Source organism: Brienomyrus brachyistius, chromosome 18, assembly GCF_023856365.1.
Source record: "Brienomyrus brachyistius isolate T26 chromosome 18, BBRACH_0.4, whole genome shotgun sequence".
Classification (NCBI taxonomy): domain Eukaryota; kingdom Metazoa; phylum Chordata; class Actinopteri; order Osteoglossiformes; family Mormyridae; genus Brienomyrus; species Brienomyrus brachyistius.
Window position 1 is genome coordinate 16,403,167 of NC_064550.1, and position 13,319 is coordinate 16,416,485.

A 13,319-nucleotide genomic window follows, 5' to 3' on the forward strand; every position below is an offset into this window, starting at 1 on the left:
CTGTGTCACTTTGGCTGCGATCCCTACCCTCATTACCCTCTCCCCTCTCTGCTCGCGCTCCATGACTGTAGTTTGCTGTGTGATCAGCTGCCTTCCCTTCTTCTGCCCTTATTAAGTCGCAGCCTTGGGTGTGATCTCCCATTTCTTTAGGTGGTGTGGTTGAACCTCAGTGAGACTTATCTGTGTGTCACTCCCCAGGGGGGGGCTGTCCCTTGAGCACTCATTATAACCTGCCGGCTTGATCCGAGCTGTGGTTCCTGTATCCTCTCTCTCCCCCACTAAAATCCTGCTTTGCATCACCCACGTCTCCCTTTGAGCTTCGCAAGCAGCTGCAGTCTGTTTGATTTAGCGTTTGGGGTGTGAAGCAGCCTTATTGAATTGCACTTCTCCCTGAAATGCAACCCATCAAAGGACACTGTCATGTAGTTGTGTAAATTATTAATGATGACTACGGACCTCTAGCCAAAAGCGATGTCTTCAAAGCTCTGTATGATGAAGCGGTGTCTTATGTTATACGTTCATGTGGATGCCAGCCATAGGGCAGTATCGCCATGGGAATGTGGCACAAACTTTTGTTTTGCAGTTCTTCAACCAGGTGCTGATGTTGGGGAAGACTTCAGTGAGCGACCTGTCGGAGCATGTTTTTGACCTCATCCTGGAGCTCTACAACATTGACTGCCACCTCCTCCTCTCTGTTCTCCCCCAGCTTGAGTTCAAGCTGAAGGTACTGTGCATGCGTCCACAATTAATAAAATGGTGATAGACTGAAAGTCTTGAGGTCTCTGGTTCTTGCCTTCTGATCCACTTCTCTCCATGAGATTATCTGTGCAGTTTTACTACATTTTATTATTAGTTCCTTTTTTATAAAAAAATAAACCTGTCAGTAGTTTGAGCGCCGTTGAGGACAGACGGTCTCGTTACGCAGAGCAATGACAATGACGAGCGCCTACAAGTGGTGAAGCTTTTGGCCAAGATGTTTGGGGCGAAGGACTCTGAGCTGGCGGCCCAGAACAAGCCCCTCTGGCAGTGTTACCTGGGAAGGTGGGAGCATAATCTTTCACCTCTACCTCTTAACTGGGCAGTGTCTCTCCCTGCCGTAGATGAATCCAGACCCTGTGCCCAACATCGTGGTGGTTTGGGTTTTCGCCGCAACCTCTCACACACTTTTCTGCTCGTACTTCAAGGTTTAACGACATCCATGTTCCCATTCGCCTGGAATGCGTGAAGTTTGCCAGCCACTGCCTGATGAACCATCCGGATTTAGCCAAAGACCTTACAGGTGCCCTCATTTCTGCTTCGTTCTGTTTGAACCCAAATCACATGGAATTAAGTATTAATCATTCACAGGCCTATATAAATTGGGCCTGCCCTCCCCTGAGCATTTAGGCCGCTATTGGCAAGTGTACAGCTGTGATGAGCATGTTCCTTGTGCAGAGTTCATGTTGACTCTGGGATTGACTCTGTTCTGCAGGGAGTTTTTGCCGTTAGTTTGCCGTCCTTTTTCTGGGTGTTTTCTAGTTCAGGCCCATTGAGTCCTTTCAGCCTCTGGATGTTGGCTGTACTTTTGACCTCAGAATCTTTTTGCAGAGTATCTAAAGGTGCGTTCACATGACCCAGAAGAAGCCATCCGGCATGACGTCATCGTGTCCATTGTGACGGCTGCCAAGAAGGACCTGGCGCTCGTTAACGATCATCTGCTGAATTTTGTGAGAGAACGAACATTAGATAAGAGGGTAAGTCTCAAGGTTCTGTGGTGGTTATCTATGTTCTTTGCTTTATGTCTATGCAGTGACATTTTGTAAATAGAGTCACATTCACTGCAATCTTCTTGTCGTAGTGGAGGGTACGCAAAGAGGCAATGATGGGTCTGGCCCAGATCTACAAGAAGTACTCTCTACAGGCAGAGGCTGGGAAGGAGGCCACCAAGCAGATCTCCTGGATCAAAGACAAGCTCTTGCACATTTACTACCAGAACAGCATCGACGACAGGTGAGACGGTCAGGGCTGACGGGTACCATTCATTCAGCATGAAAGAGAAGATAGTCAGGAGAGAAGAATTACTTGAGTCATGGATATTCGTGCTTCGGAGGCAAATGTGAAGCTATAGGTTCAGTGCAGGCATAGCTAGAGGCTGTAGGGTCTTAAGGGAGCTTTAGGACATTGGAGTGCTGGTCACAAATTCAGTGGTAGGTTAGCGGAAAAAGTCCTGCTAGTGGATTGAGTCCAGAGTTTATGTATTACTTGCTATTTGCCGTCGAGCCGAGTTGAGAAGTCCTGTTTCTTCCTGTCAGGTTGCTGGTGGAGCGGATCTTTGCCCAGTACATGGTTCCTCACAATCTGGAGACAGCTGAGCGGATGAAGTGTCTGTATTATCTGTACGCCACCCTGGACCTCAATGCTGTAAAGTGAGCTCCTCCCGCAAGCTCGTCCCACTGCAGACGCTTCTTTCAAAAGCAGCGTTTGCCACGTTTGTGTTTCAAGTTATGCCCTAACTGCACCTTCATAACACAGCTGCACCAGTGTCATTTTTGTGGTGTTTTTTGTTTTTTTTTTTGTTCTTCAAAAGGAAAAGTGTGACCCTTGACCCCTGGAGCTCCGGTTAACGTTGACCGTTGCTCTCTTTGTGTGCCAGGGCGCTGAACGAGATGTGGAAGTGTCAGAACATGCTGCGGCATCACGTAAAGGACCTGCTGGACCTGGTGAAGCAGCCAAAGGTGAGGACATTGAGAAGTTCCTGTCATACTTCCTGTTTGCCCTTGCTGCGTCCTCAGGACAACACTCCAAGCTTATTTTGTCATTACACAGCTCTGGAAAGCCTAACTCCTGTCAAAAAAGCTGCCATGTATTATTATTAAAATGACATTTCTATCTTAGTCCAACGATTTCACATCTTTAATGGGTTTGAGAAGGACTGGTGCAAGAACCGACATGCGATGTGTTATGACTGTGCTTTTGCTTTTCAGTCCGATGCCTCTAGCAAGGCGGTGTTTTCCAAAGTCATGGTGATCACCAGTACGTCCTGCACACTTCGCATCTTATCACAATCAAGGGTGTTTTCCCTCCTTGTAACGAACATAACCGTCTCCCTGCATAGGGAATCTTCCAGACCCTGGGAAGGCCCAGGACTTTGTGAAGAAACTGGCTCAGGTTCTGGAGGAAGACGAGCGGATTCGGAGCCAGCTGGATACCCTGGTCAGCCCAGCCTGCTCCTGCAAACAGGCAGAGGCCTGTGTGGTAAGGACCTCCATGGCCGTGGCGTCGAGCCCGGGATGGATTTCATTCGCGAATGATCCATGTTTTTCCATGAAGAATGTTGTAATCTCTGGTGAGCTGTTGGACGTAATAGATTTCACATCGTCTTACCCAAATCAGACTTTCACTATTCTATGTATTGTTGCATATGTACTAAGGTTAGGTGCTCATTTACACTGCAGCTGAAAAATTGCCCAAATGTGTTGTGTTGTGCTGTATTGGGAGAGAGTAGGCTGCAGTCTGATGTACGTTTAGGTCTATAAAAGATGAAGGGGATGTTCAGATAAACAGGATCACCAGTTAACTCGGTGCGTCTGTCTGTCTCATCACAGAGAGAGGTCACTAAGAAACTGGGCAGCCCTAAACAGCCCAGTAACCCATTCCTGGAGATGGTGAAGTTCCTGCTGGAGAGGATTGCGCCAGTACATATCGACACAGAGTCTATCAGGTACACAGATCCCAATAACATGGTCCCGGGCAAAAAAAAAAAAAAAACTCAAGGTGAGGGTGCAGAAATGACATAATTATTAAGGCCTCTAGGTGAGACAAAAGAGCAGAGAGGTGGAAGAAAAATGAGAACAAACATAAACATTTTTGGTGTCTTTTCCAAAAAAAGCTTCAGTCTCAGAGTTTCTAGTCTCTTGGAGAGAGTGACTCACACAGCAGAGCAGAAAAATGACTAACCTCACTTCCAGGTCCAAGGTGCATATTAGGCGCTTTCACACTGAAGTTCCGGAAGCAGGACCATGGTTACGAGTCCCTGCACTGTTTGGAGATGGAACCTTTGTAGCTCCTGGCTACTTTTGTGTGTCATTTTCCACACCACGCAACCGAAACTGTGACCTTTACGCCGAGTGAGTGTGGGAGACGTAAAAAGTTTGTAAGTGGAACCTCACGCTTAATTTCGTATAAAACTAAACCACAGCAATGGAGGATAAGTCATTTTATTAGTTAGTTATTGGGGGGATCAATTGTGATCAGAGCAGGGTATAACCTTTTGTTTTTACTTTACTTTAATCACCTGTGACACATTCATGATTAAAAAAAAAAATCGGGTTAGGAGATTGATCTTTCATTATAAAAAAAAAATATGTAACATTATCCTGCTAATCAGCACCGGGAAGTTTCACCGCTGCCGCTAATGTTATCAGACAAAATATACCGGTTAGCGATCGAATTTTCCGATGCGATATGGAGAAGCCAACGAAAATGTATGTATTGATGCATTAAATGTAATCGTGATGCAAAAATGATTCCATCTGCTCAATTTTTGCTCCGCTAGATGTTTTTGCAACCAATCAGCAAGTTTTTATCACTGTAAACAACTCCCCAGTAGTTTGTGTTTGCATGACTAGTACCTAGTCTGGGGTAGGTAATAAAGGATTCTGAAACCGCTCCAGAGGAGCTACAGAGGGCCGAGTTTCAGCAGTATGAACACGACAGAAGTCCCTGGCTCCAGAAAAAAAAGTTCTTGCAGTGTGAAAGCACCTAATGGTGAAATGAATGCATGTAAAAATGTCACATTTCAATTAAACAACCATTTCAAAATAAAGGGGTTATTCACTCGAAGCTCAAAGTTTTTATATATGCTGAGTGAGGTTGGAACTGCATGAAGACAGGGATCTCTCCCCCCCCCGTGCAGCTTGCTCCACAACCTACACATTCTAGCCGTGCACAAGTGTCTAACTCCACTCTTGCAACTTCCTTGCAGCGCCCTGATCAAACAGGTGAACAAGTCCATTGACGGCACGGCTGACGACGAGGACGAGGGCGTGCCCACAGAGCAGGCCATCCGGGCAGGCCTGGAGCTGCTCAAGGTGCTGGAGTCGGGGAACTGACTTGGGAAGCTGGGGGCAAACATGCACACATGCACGTTGGATGTGGCCGAGACGAACGGCAAAAACCAGCCGCAAAGACCATCGTGTCTCTCAGTGGCTGGTGACTCCGCTGGTTTACACTGACGTGAGGCTGCTGTAGATTGATTCCCGCTTGTGCCGCCCCCACCCAGGTTCTATCCTTCACCCACCCGGTGTCGTTCCACTCGGCCGCCACCTTCGAGTCGCTGCTGGGCTGCCTCAAGATGGACGACGAGAAGGTGGCCGAGGCCGCGCTGCAGATCTTCAAGAACACCGGCGGTAAGATGGAGGAGAGCTTCCCTCACATCAAGTCGTAAGTCTGTCCCCTTGCTCTACCTGTCAGAATGTATGGTTCCACTGTGCACTGCTTACTTGAGCTTAAGCTCTGTAAATTGGCCTGACATATGGGTTTGGGAAAAAAAACCATAATAAAAATCAAAGCTTGTCTGGTACATTTGTGTGGGCACTGCGTGTCAAAATAAGCAGCTCTCCTGTTGCCGATATTCCCTCTAGGGTTCTGCTACCAGTCCTGCAGAATAAAGCAAAGAAAGGCCCTCCTCGTCAGGCCAAATACGCTATCCACTGCATCCATGCCATGTTCTCCAACCGGGACACGCAGTTTGCACAGATATTTGAGGTGAGATATGCTGCTTCTCAGGGTGCACGCTTTGCCTGTAAGGTCCTGCTGTGGTTTGCATTATCTATTCTTGGCTCGGAGTGATCTTGTGTAGCTCCTGTCCTCTGTGATCACTGGCCCAGTTTGACCGATTTGCTGCCCACTTGCTGGTTTATTTCTGGCTGTTTTGTTGTGATTTTCACTTATGGACTGTAGGAATTACCACCCTCCTAGCACTGCATTTCATGTTCGTGTACTTCTGGAGTCCAGACCCTGCAGAGTTCTAGATCGTTCTCTAAATACAGATGTTCCTTAGGTTATGTCCCTATTGAAAATATTGTAAGTTAATATGATATGACACACTTGAGTGTGTAGTAGACGTAATGGGCTTTGGAATACAAAAGGGGAAAAAAATGTACACTGCATGAAATGATTATGCTCGCGATCACTACAGAGACCGGAAGCGTGGCTGGGTGGATGCTGTCATCACCCAGCATCTGCAGGAAGTATCGTACAGTATATCGCTAGCCTGAGAACAGATCAAAATTCAAAGTTTGACTACTGAATGTGCATCCCTGTCGCATCATTGTAAAGTTTGAGATATCATAAGTTGAACCATAATAAAGCAAAAAGCATCTGTAATAAACATGTAAATAAATATGTAAATGTTCTGGTGAGGTGTTCAGTACTTTTTGTCACCTTCCAGCACCAGGGCACCTGCTCTGAAAATGTCCCCGTCTCCTGTCTCCCCAGCCCCTGCACAAGGGTCTGGACCCAGCCAGCCCAGAGCAGCTCATCACACCGCTCACCACGCTGGGCCACCTTGCCATGCTGGCGCCGGAGCAGTTTGCGGCGCCTCTCAAATCCTTGGTGGCCAACTTCATCGTTAAGGACCTGCTGATGAACGACCGGGTGGGTTGGAAACCTGCGAGACTCTGAGCTATTAGTGGAGATAGAGGAAAGTTCAGGGATTGTCTGAGAGAACCTCTAGGATCTTTCCATGATAGTCCATGTTATCTTGATGTGTCTTAAGATGCCTGGCAAGAAGACAACTAAGCTGTGGGTCCCAGACGATGAGGTCTCTCCCGAGACATTGGCCAAGGTGAGAGGCTTCCAGATCCCCCTGGACTTTGGCCCCTGACGAAGGCTGCCCAGGTCTGTAGCGGCCGCTGCCTGTTTGACTTGGTTGTATCCCAATGTAGATTCAAGGGATTAAGCTGATGGTGCGGTGGCTTCTGGGAGTGAAGAACAACCTCAGCAAGTCAGGCAACTCCACCTTGAGGATGCTGACAGCCATCCTGAACAGTGACGGGGACCTGACAGAGCAGGGCAAGATGGGGTAACAGCCTTCCTGTTTGCTAATCTGCCATTTCTGTTACACCTGTAGCGCACTCTTAGGGTCGGTTCCACCTGTCACACAACAGGCAGAAGTGACACAGCTCCCCCTGCAGGGGAATTTGGTTACTACATTGACAAGAAACTACTGCATGACAAGGAACATCACAATAGATTTGTTCCTAAATTACTTTTCACCCAGTCATCTTGTGGACACAGTTCCTTAACCCTTATGCACCAAAATTCCATCAGAAGTCCCTCTCCCTCAATCCCGGGGTCTCATGCCACCACATTTTAGTGGGATCCTCTAATAGCCGTACTCCCCGCCCCCCCAGGAAGCCGGACATGTCGCGGCTGCGTCTGGCCGCTGGCTGTGCCCTGCTGAGGCTGGCCCAGGAGGCCTGTTACCACGAGATCATCACCCTGGAGCAGTACCAGCTCTGTGCGCTCGTCATCAATGTGAGACTCGACTGCTTTACTTTGTCTTTTATCCAGTGTGTGTCCTGGGTCTTTTATCTGAACATCAGTTACGATCGCAGGCTCCTTCCTGAGATTGCTCTGATCCATGGTGACTGGCAGTGTGTGTGTGTGTGTGTGTGTGTGTGTGTGTGTGGATTTATTTGCACTCACAGGCAGCAGGGCGGATAGTGACAGGCTGACTACCCGCCTCGTTACTGGCTACCTGTGGGTGTAAATAAATCACCCGAAGGTGGTACCGCCCTTGCCGTACCCTCCCGTATACCAAGTCGTGATCTGTGTTTGGTCACTTTCTGCTTTTGCACAGCGACTGAGAAATGCATGTTTAGCCCAAGAAGCGTGAGGAATATTAACTGCATTGAAATTTGCAATTGAAGTTCAGTTTTTGCAATTGTTGCATTTGTAAACTGAGGACCCCCCGTTCCACCCCAACGGCAAATTGCTGCAGGATGAGTGCTATCAGGTACGGCAAGCCTTCGCCCAGAAGCTGCACAAGGGCCTGTGCCGGCTGCGCTTGCCGCTGGAGTACTTGGCCATCTTCGCTCTGTGCGCCAAGGACCCCATGAAGGAGCGGCGTGCGCATGCCCGCCAGTGCCTGGTCAAGAACATCAACATTCGGCGGGAATACCTGAAACAGCACGCCGCCGTCAGCGGTGAGCCCCGGCTGCCCTCTGCTCGCGCCTCATGTGTTTCTTCTCCAGATCAGTCCCTGTGTTTTATAGGAAACGCTTAACCACATGCCAGTGGAAAACGTAATACTGTTATCTTTCAGTGAGGTTTTTTTTTTCCCCCTGATATTTGTGATGTCATTTCCTTTTCACTCTTGACTGGAAGTGCTGCTGCTTGCCTTACCTACCTTTTCCAACAGCAAATTGCCACTGATGACAGTCGTTTGGCCATTAAAAAGTGATTGATTCGTACTTTTATATTTTTTTTAATAGCACCCATATATTGATTCAAACTGAATTTCGTGTCTCGTCTACTTCTGTATGTCTTAATTTGGTTCAAACTGCCCTTCTGACTTGCTGTCAGTTACTCTGGTTTTTGTGACGTAACGCTGAGCTTTCTCACCTGCCCCCCCCTACCCCGTGCAGATAAGCTCTTCTCCCTCCTGCCCGAGTACGTGGTGCCGTATACTATCCACCTGCTGGTCCATGACCCCGACTACGTCAAAGTGCAGGACATCGAGCAGCTGAAGGACATCAAAGAGTGAGTCTCTCAAAATGGGCACCTTTAATGGAAGTCGTCCTATAGGAGGCGATGGATTTTGACATGATTTTGCCATTTTATCATGATTGCTGTTCACTCACAGCTGTGTTGGTGTTAAATCTGACGTGGTGCCGTGTAGAAATGGCCCCCTGTTTATTGGTAGCTGGGATTCAGGAGCAAACACTGTCTTGACTTTCCTCTGAGGTGTCAGTCAGCATGTGTGTCCTCCTGTATATCCTTTCCGGTGGTGGCACCTTCAATGCCTTGTGGATGTAATCTGGGCATAAACGCAGTTTCTTTGGGGGGACTGTCAATTTAGAAAGTAACAAATCTTTGTTTTGGTGGGGGGGGGGTGTCTACCTGCAGGTCTTTATGGTTTGTTTTAGAAATCATAATGGCCAAAAATGAGAACAACAGCCACGCCTTTATCAGGAAGATGGTGGAGAACATCAAACAGACCAAGGACGCCCAGGCACCCACCGACACCAAGATGAACGAGGTGCTGAGCCGCTGCTCTGACCTGCAGATGTAGAGAATAAGGGACAGAAAAACTAATTCCTAACAACTTGTCACAGAACATGTTTCTCTTATTTGTTTCTCATTTGACTTGCTTTTATTTTACAAATGTGGGTACATCTTGGCATTAATGCTTTGAGTAAGATCCCTTATTAATACCTGATTATTGATTGCTTCAACTGTACATTCATAAATTTCATGTCAGTGTTGCATACGTTGATCTACTCTATGACCTTTTGAGGGCTAAAATGTTCTTGGTCATATTTTTCTTTTGTTTGTCCCATTTGATAGAAATTGTACACTGTATGTGACGTGGCCATGAACATCATCATCTCCAAGAGCACCACCTACAGCCTCGAGTCGCCCAAAGACCCTGTCCTGCCAGCTCGATTCTTTACTCAGCCAGATAAGGTGTGTGGCAACCCAGACCTGCTGGGAAACCCAGAGACTGCTGGGGAAACCCAGAGCCTGCTGGGAAATCTTGCTCTGTTTCCCCAGCAGGGGGTTTTGGAGTTTAACACGCTGCAATTATTCCAGTGTTCACTGGCGACTACTGTAGTGTTACAGCGGCCCGTGGCAGGTGCATGACACCAGTGTGGAGCACTTTGATTGGACGTGGTTGTAGAAAGTACCTGTCAGACACTCGGGAATCACACCAGGGAACTGTTTGTCTACTTAACCTGGGTGTAATTCTCAGCCTGTTTTCAATCTTCAATTGCAATTAGTTTTTTAAAATGATTCACTGTCCTGTTCTTTCGTTCTGTAGAATTTCAGCAATACAAAAAATTACCTCCCTCCGGAAATGAAACCCTTTTTCACTCCAGGAAAGGTGAGGCATTTAGGGTAGAAATCGGTTTCCGATGGTTTTAGCGGCGCCGGTTTAAGGTAATTTGTTGTAATGGAAACTCCATGGCCTTCCTCCAGCCAAAGGCGGCTAATGTCCTGGGCGCGGTGAACAAGCCCCTGTCCACGGCCGGCAAGCAGCTGCAGACCAAGTCATCCCGCATGGAGACCATCAGCAATGCCAGCAGTAGTTCCAACCCCAGCTCGCCCGGCCGCAACAAGGCCAGGTCAGTGAGTGGGGGAGGCTGCCGAGAGCTGCGCTTCGGCATGGACGGCGTTCCGCCATTCATTGTGTGCCTTTCAGACTGGAAAGCACCGAGATGGATCACAGCGAGAACGAGGACATCACCATGATGAAGAAGAACGATAAGCGGGATGAGGCCGACGTGCCGCGGGTGAGCGCTGGAAGCTGGGGGCGAGGCAGAGGGGACGCGTTGGGAGCCCAGGGTCCGTCAGATGTTCTGCTAGGGTTTGATGCCTGATGCTTTTATCTTTAAATGTAAAGGCTGCACGTCCCTCTCTTTCTCTGATGCACACTTTAGATCTTCCCAAGATCCCTCACATTTTTCATTAACTTTAAATTGGCCTTTTGGGGGGGGGGGGGTCAGTGTGTGGCTGAGTAGGATAAGCAGAATAATGAAGTCTCTAGGCCCTTAGATATGTGTCTGCCTGTTACGGAGAGCAGGATGGGATGGGGGGGGCAAAAAATGTCCCCATGGGGATCAATAAAGTATCATGGGTTTGTCGGCATTTATTTTCATTTTCAAATGATGAAGTTAGGACAGCAGACTGGAAGGAACAAGTGTGGGGTTGGGGGCATAGAGTAGAAATGGCATACACTTTGTTACCCCCCCCCCCCCCCCCCCCAGGAAGGAGACAAACCCCGAGGTCGGAAACGTGGTGCCGCTCCCAGTCAGGATGATGACTCTGTTCAGGAGGCCAAACCCAAGCGGGGCCGCAAGAAAGGCGGGACAAACACTGGGGTCCCGGAGGACCAGTGGGGAGAGGAGGCCCGTGTTGCCACAGGGGACAACTCCCTTGAGACAGAGGATGAGCAGAACAGCCCGCCCAAGAAACCCCGAAGGGGGCGCCCGCCCAAGTCGGCCACACCCAAAGAGGATACCCCCATCAAGGGCAGGAGAGGTCGCAAGAAGGCGACCGTGGTAGCAGCAGAGGAAGGGGAGCTGGTGGCTGAGGAGGAGGAGGACGACGAAGACCGCAACAGCGAGAACATGGAGGTGAAAGCCAAAGGGGGCAGGCAGGCGAAGACACCGCGGAGGTCGCAGCAACGGTACGTCTTCTGCCGTTGGTATCGAGAGAGCGAGACGTTCTGTAGACAGCAATCGATGCACACTATAGTCGGGCAGCTGGATGTAAGTTATAAAACAATAAAAAATGTACAACCTCTGCTCCAAGTCTGCTCTGTCTCCAACCTTGAGGATGACTTGTTGGCTGAATCCATGTAGGGTGGAGTCTTCAGAAGCTACAGACAATTCAGCCCAGTCCACACCACAGAAAAGGAGAGGCAGGCCGCCCAAATCCGCACAACAACCAGCCAAGAAAAATGTGTAAGAATTATGCTAAATCACACTGTGTGTGTGTGTGTGTGTGTGTGTGTGTGTGTGTGTGTGTGTGTGTGTGTGTGTGTGTGTGTGTGTGTGTGTGTGTGTGTGGTACAATATATTACAAAATGTCGTTTTGTCGTTCTGAGTTGTATTTTGTTTGGTTACTTATGGTTAAGATTAGGGTTAAGGTTGACTTTGTTGGGATTACGGTTCTTCACAGACATGAAAGGACGGTCCCTACAAAGATATGAATACAATAGTGTGTGTGTGTGTGTGTGTGTGTACCTGTGTGTCTGCACGCATACTAGTTTTGTCCAGGATTGTTTGCGGTGTGGGGGGGGACAACATTAAAGGGACCACCTCCCAAATTCTTTCAGGCGTGGGGGTCGCTCAAGAGCATCGGCCGCCAAAGAGAATGAGTCAGCAGACGAGATGGAGACTGAGGCGTCCCAGCAGAGCGTGGATGACGAGGAGGAGGATGGGGAACAGGAGGAAGATGGAGGTGACCACACCTTGCTCAAAGTAAGTTCTGCAGCACCTCTGCTCGGGGTATAATGTGACCAGGCTTCTGCCGCTGTCCTGCTGCTGGGGGAGCCTGTTTGTAAACAGCTATCAGTCTGGTCCACTGGCCACTGCGCAAGCGGCATAAATGAACCCACTGAGTAACATTTTATTAAGTCTCTGGCACTTTGTGTTGCAGGGGTTTTAGGAGGTTAATAATTGCTTGCATTCGCTGTTTTTTCCCCCCTGCACTGGGGCACCAGTTGTTTATATATTGCCCCCAGTGACCCAGGTTGTGCTGAGTAATGATGGTTGGGGGGGGGGGGGGGGGTGTTGCTTTTCAATCAGGTACGACGGAAGGTGGGTGCCCGACGAGATCGAAGATGAGGGGGGGACAAGGAGGGAGATAACGTGAGATCAAGGACTGCAGTATCCCAGGACGTCTGGTCTGTGCTTCAGAGACATGTGGGTGCGAGTAAAAATGGAGGTTGGACATTGGCCCCTTTCAACTTTTGGACTTTGCCTTCTGATGCCCCTTCCCCCCACCCCCCCCAGCCACCCCCGTGTTCACAAGCTTTCGCCACGCACATTGATTTCATTAACTGTGGGTTGTTGTGCATCGTGCTGTTCCCTGGCTGTGTAGAGATATAAACTAAAGAAAAATTAATGTAAATAGTCTCTTTTATGTCTTTTTTTTTTTTTTTTGACTGGGGGGTTATTGTATAGCTTTTATCTATCAGCTCAGCTTTAAAGCGCAACACCTGTATTTTCGGTCACAAGAACCCAAGAAAAGACCTTCAGTGATGCGTTAAATGTCATTTTCAATTTCAAAAATAGATGAACAGTTTACAATTTTTCCTACTTTGTGAGATCAATCATGTGTCTTTTTTTAAAAATTTCATTCATTTGTTTACTCCACTGTACATTTTACCCACAGTGCTTTTAAAGGAGGGGGGGGACTAAAGGAAAATACAGCACTGGTTTTAAGACGATTAAAAGGACCCAGTAATTGTTCAGTTTTACACTTCGTTATGGACAAAGCATTTAAAAAAAAAAAAAAGTCTTTTTATCTAGTGCATAAAAATGCTTATTAACTTCCCAGTCGGTTTTGCAGTCTGTTGTACCAATAAAATACCCTATAGAAACTGA

The 13,319-nt window shown here is 48.1% G+C and overlaps 1 protein-coding gene across 1 annotated transcript in view; it reads left to right on the forward strand.

Moving 5' to 3' along the window:
* LOC125712572 (sister chromatid cohesion protein PDS5 homolog B-like) overlaps positions 1–13,319 on the forward strand; it is a 36,072-nt gene extending 22,753 nt beyond the window's left edge. The window contains exons 8-35 of the mRNA XM_048982779.1: positions 584–724; positions 926–1,041; positions 1,185–1,279; positions 1,588–1,733; positions 1,838–1,989; positions 2,292–2,405; positions 2,633–2,714; positions 2,964–3,012; positions 3,095–3,234; positions 3,585–3,700; positions 4,964–5,069; positions 5,261–5,421; positions 5,622–5,745; positions 6,478–6,636; positions 6,758–6,826; positions 6,927–7,063; positions 7,395–7,518; positions 7,985–8,189; positions 8,631–8,745; positions 9,112–9,244; positions 9,553–9,672; positions 10,028–10,090; positions 10,186–10,331; positions 10,409–10,499; positions 10,974–11,395; positions 11,571–11,672; positions 12,047–12,191; positions 12,519–13,319. Of these exons, the coding sequence (XP_048838736.1) occupies positions 584–724; positions 926–1,041; positions 1,185–1,279; positions 1,588–1,733; positions 1,838–1,989; positions 2,292–2,405; positions 2,633–2,714; positions 2,964–3,012; positions 3,095–3,234; positions 3,585–3,700; positions 4,964–5,069; positions 5,261–5,421; positions 5,622–5,745; positions 6,478–6,636; positions 6,758–6,826; positions 6,927–7,063; positions 7,395–7,518; positions 7,985–8,189; positions 8,631–8,745; positions 9,112–9,244; positions 9,553–9,672; positions 10,028–10,090; positions 10,186–10,331; positions 10,409–10,499; positions 10,974–11,395; positions 11,571–11,672; positions 12,047–12,191; positions 12,519–12,557 (3,612 nt within the window). The 3' untranslated portion in view covers positions 12,558–13,319. The remainder of the gene's footprint in view (positions 1–583; positions 725–925; positions 1,042–1,184; positions 1,280–1,587; positions 1,734–1,837; positions 1,990–2,291; positions 2,406–2,632; positions 2,715–2,963; positions 3,013–3,094; positions 3,235–3,584; positions 3,701–4,963; positions 5,070–5,260; positions 5,422–5,621; positions 5,746–6,477; positions 6,637–6,757; positions 6,827–6,926; positions 7,064–7,394; positions 7,519–7,984; positions 8,190–8,630; positions 8,746–9,111; positions 9,245–9,552; positions 9,673–10,027; positions 10,091–10,185; positions 10,332–10,408; positions 10,500–10,973; positions 11,396–11,570; positions 11,673–12,046; positions 12,192–12,518) is intronic.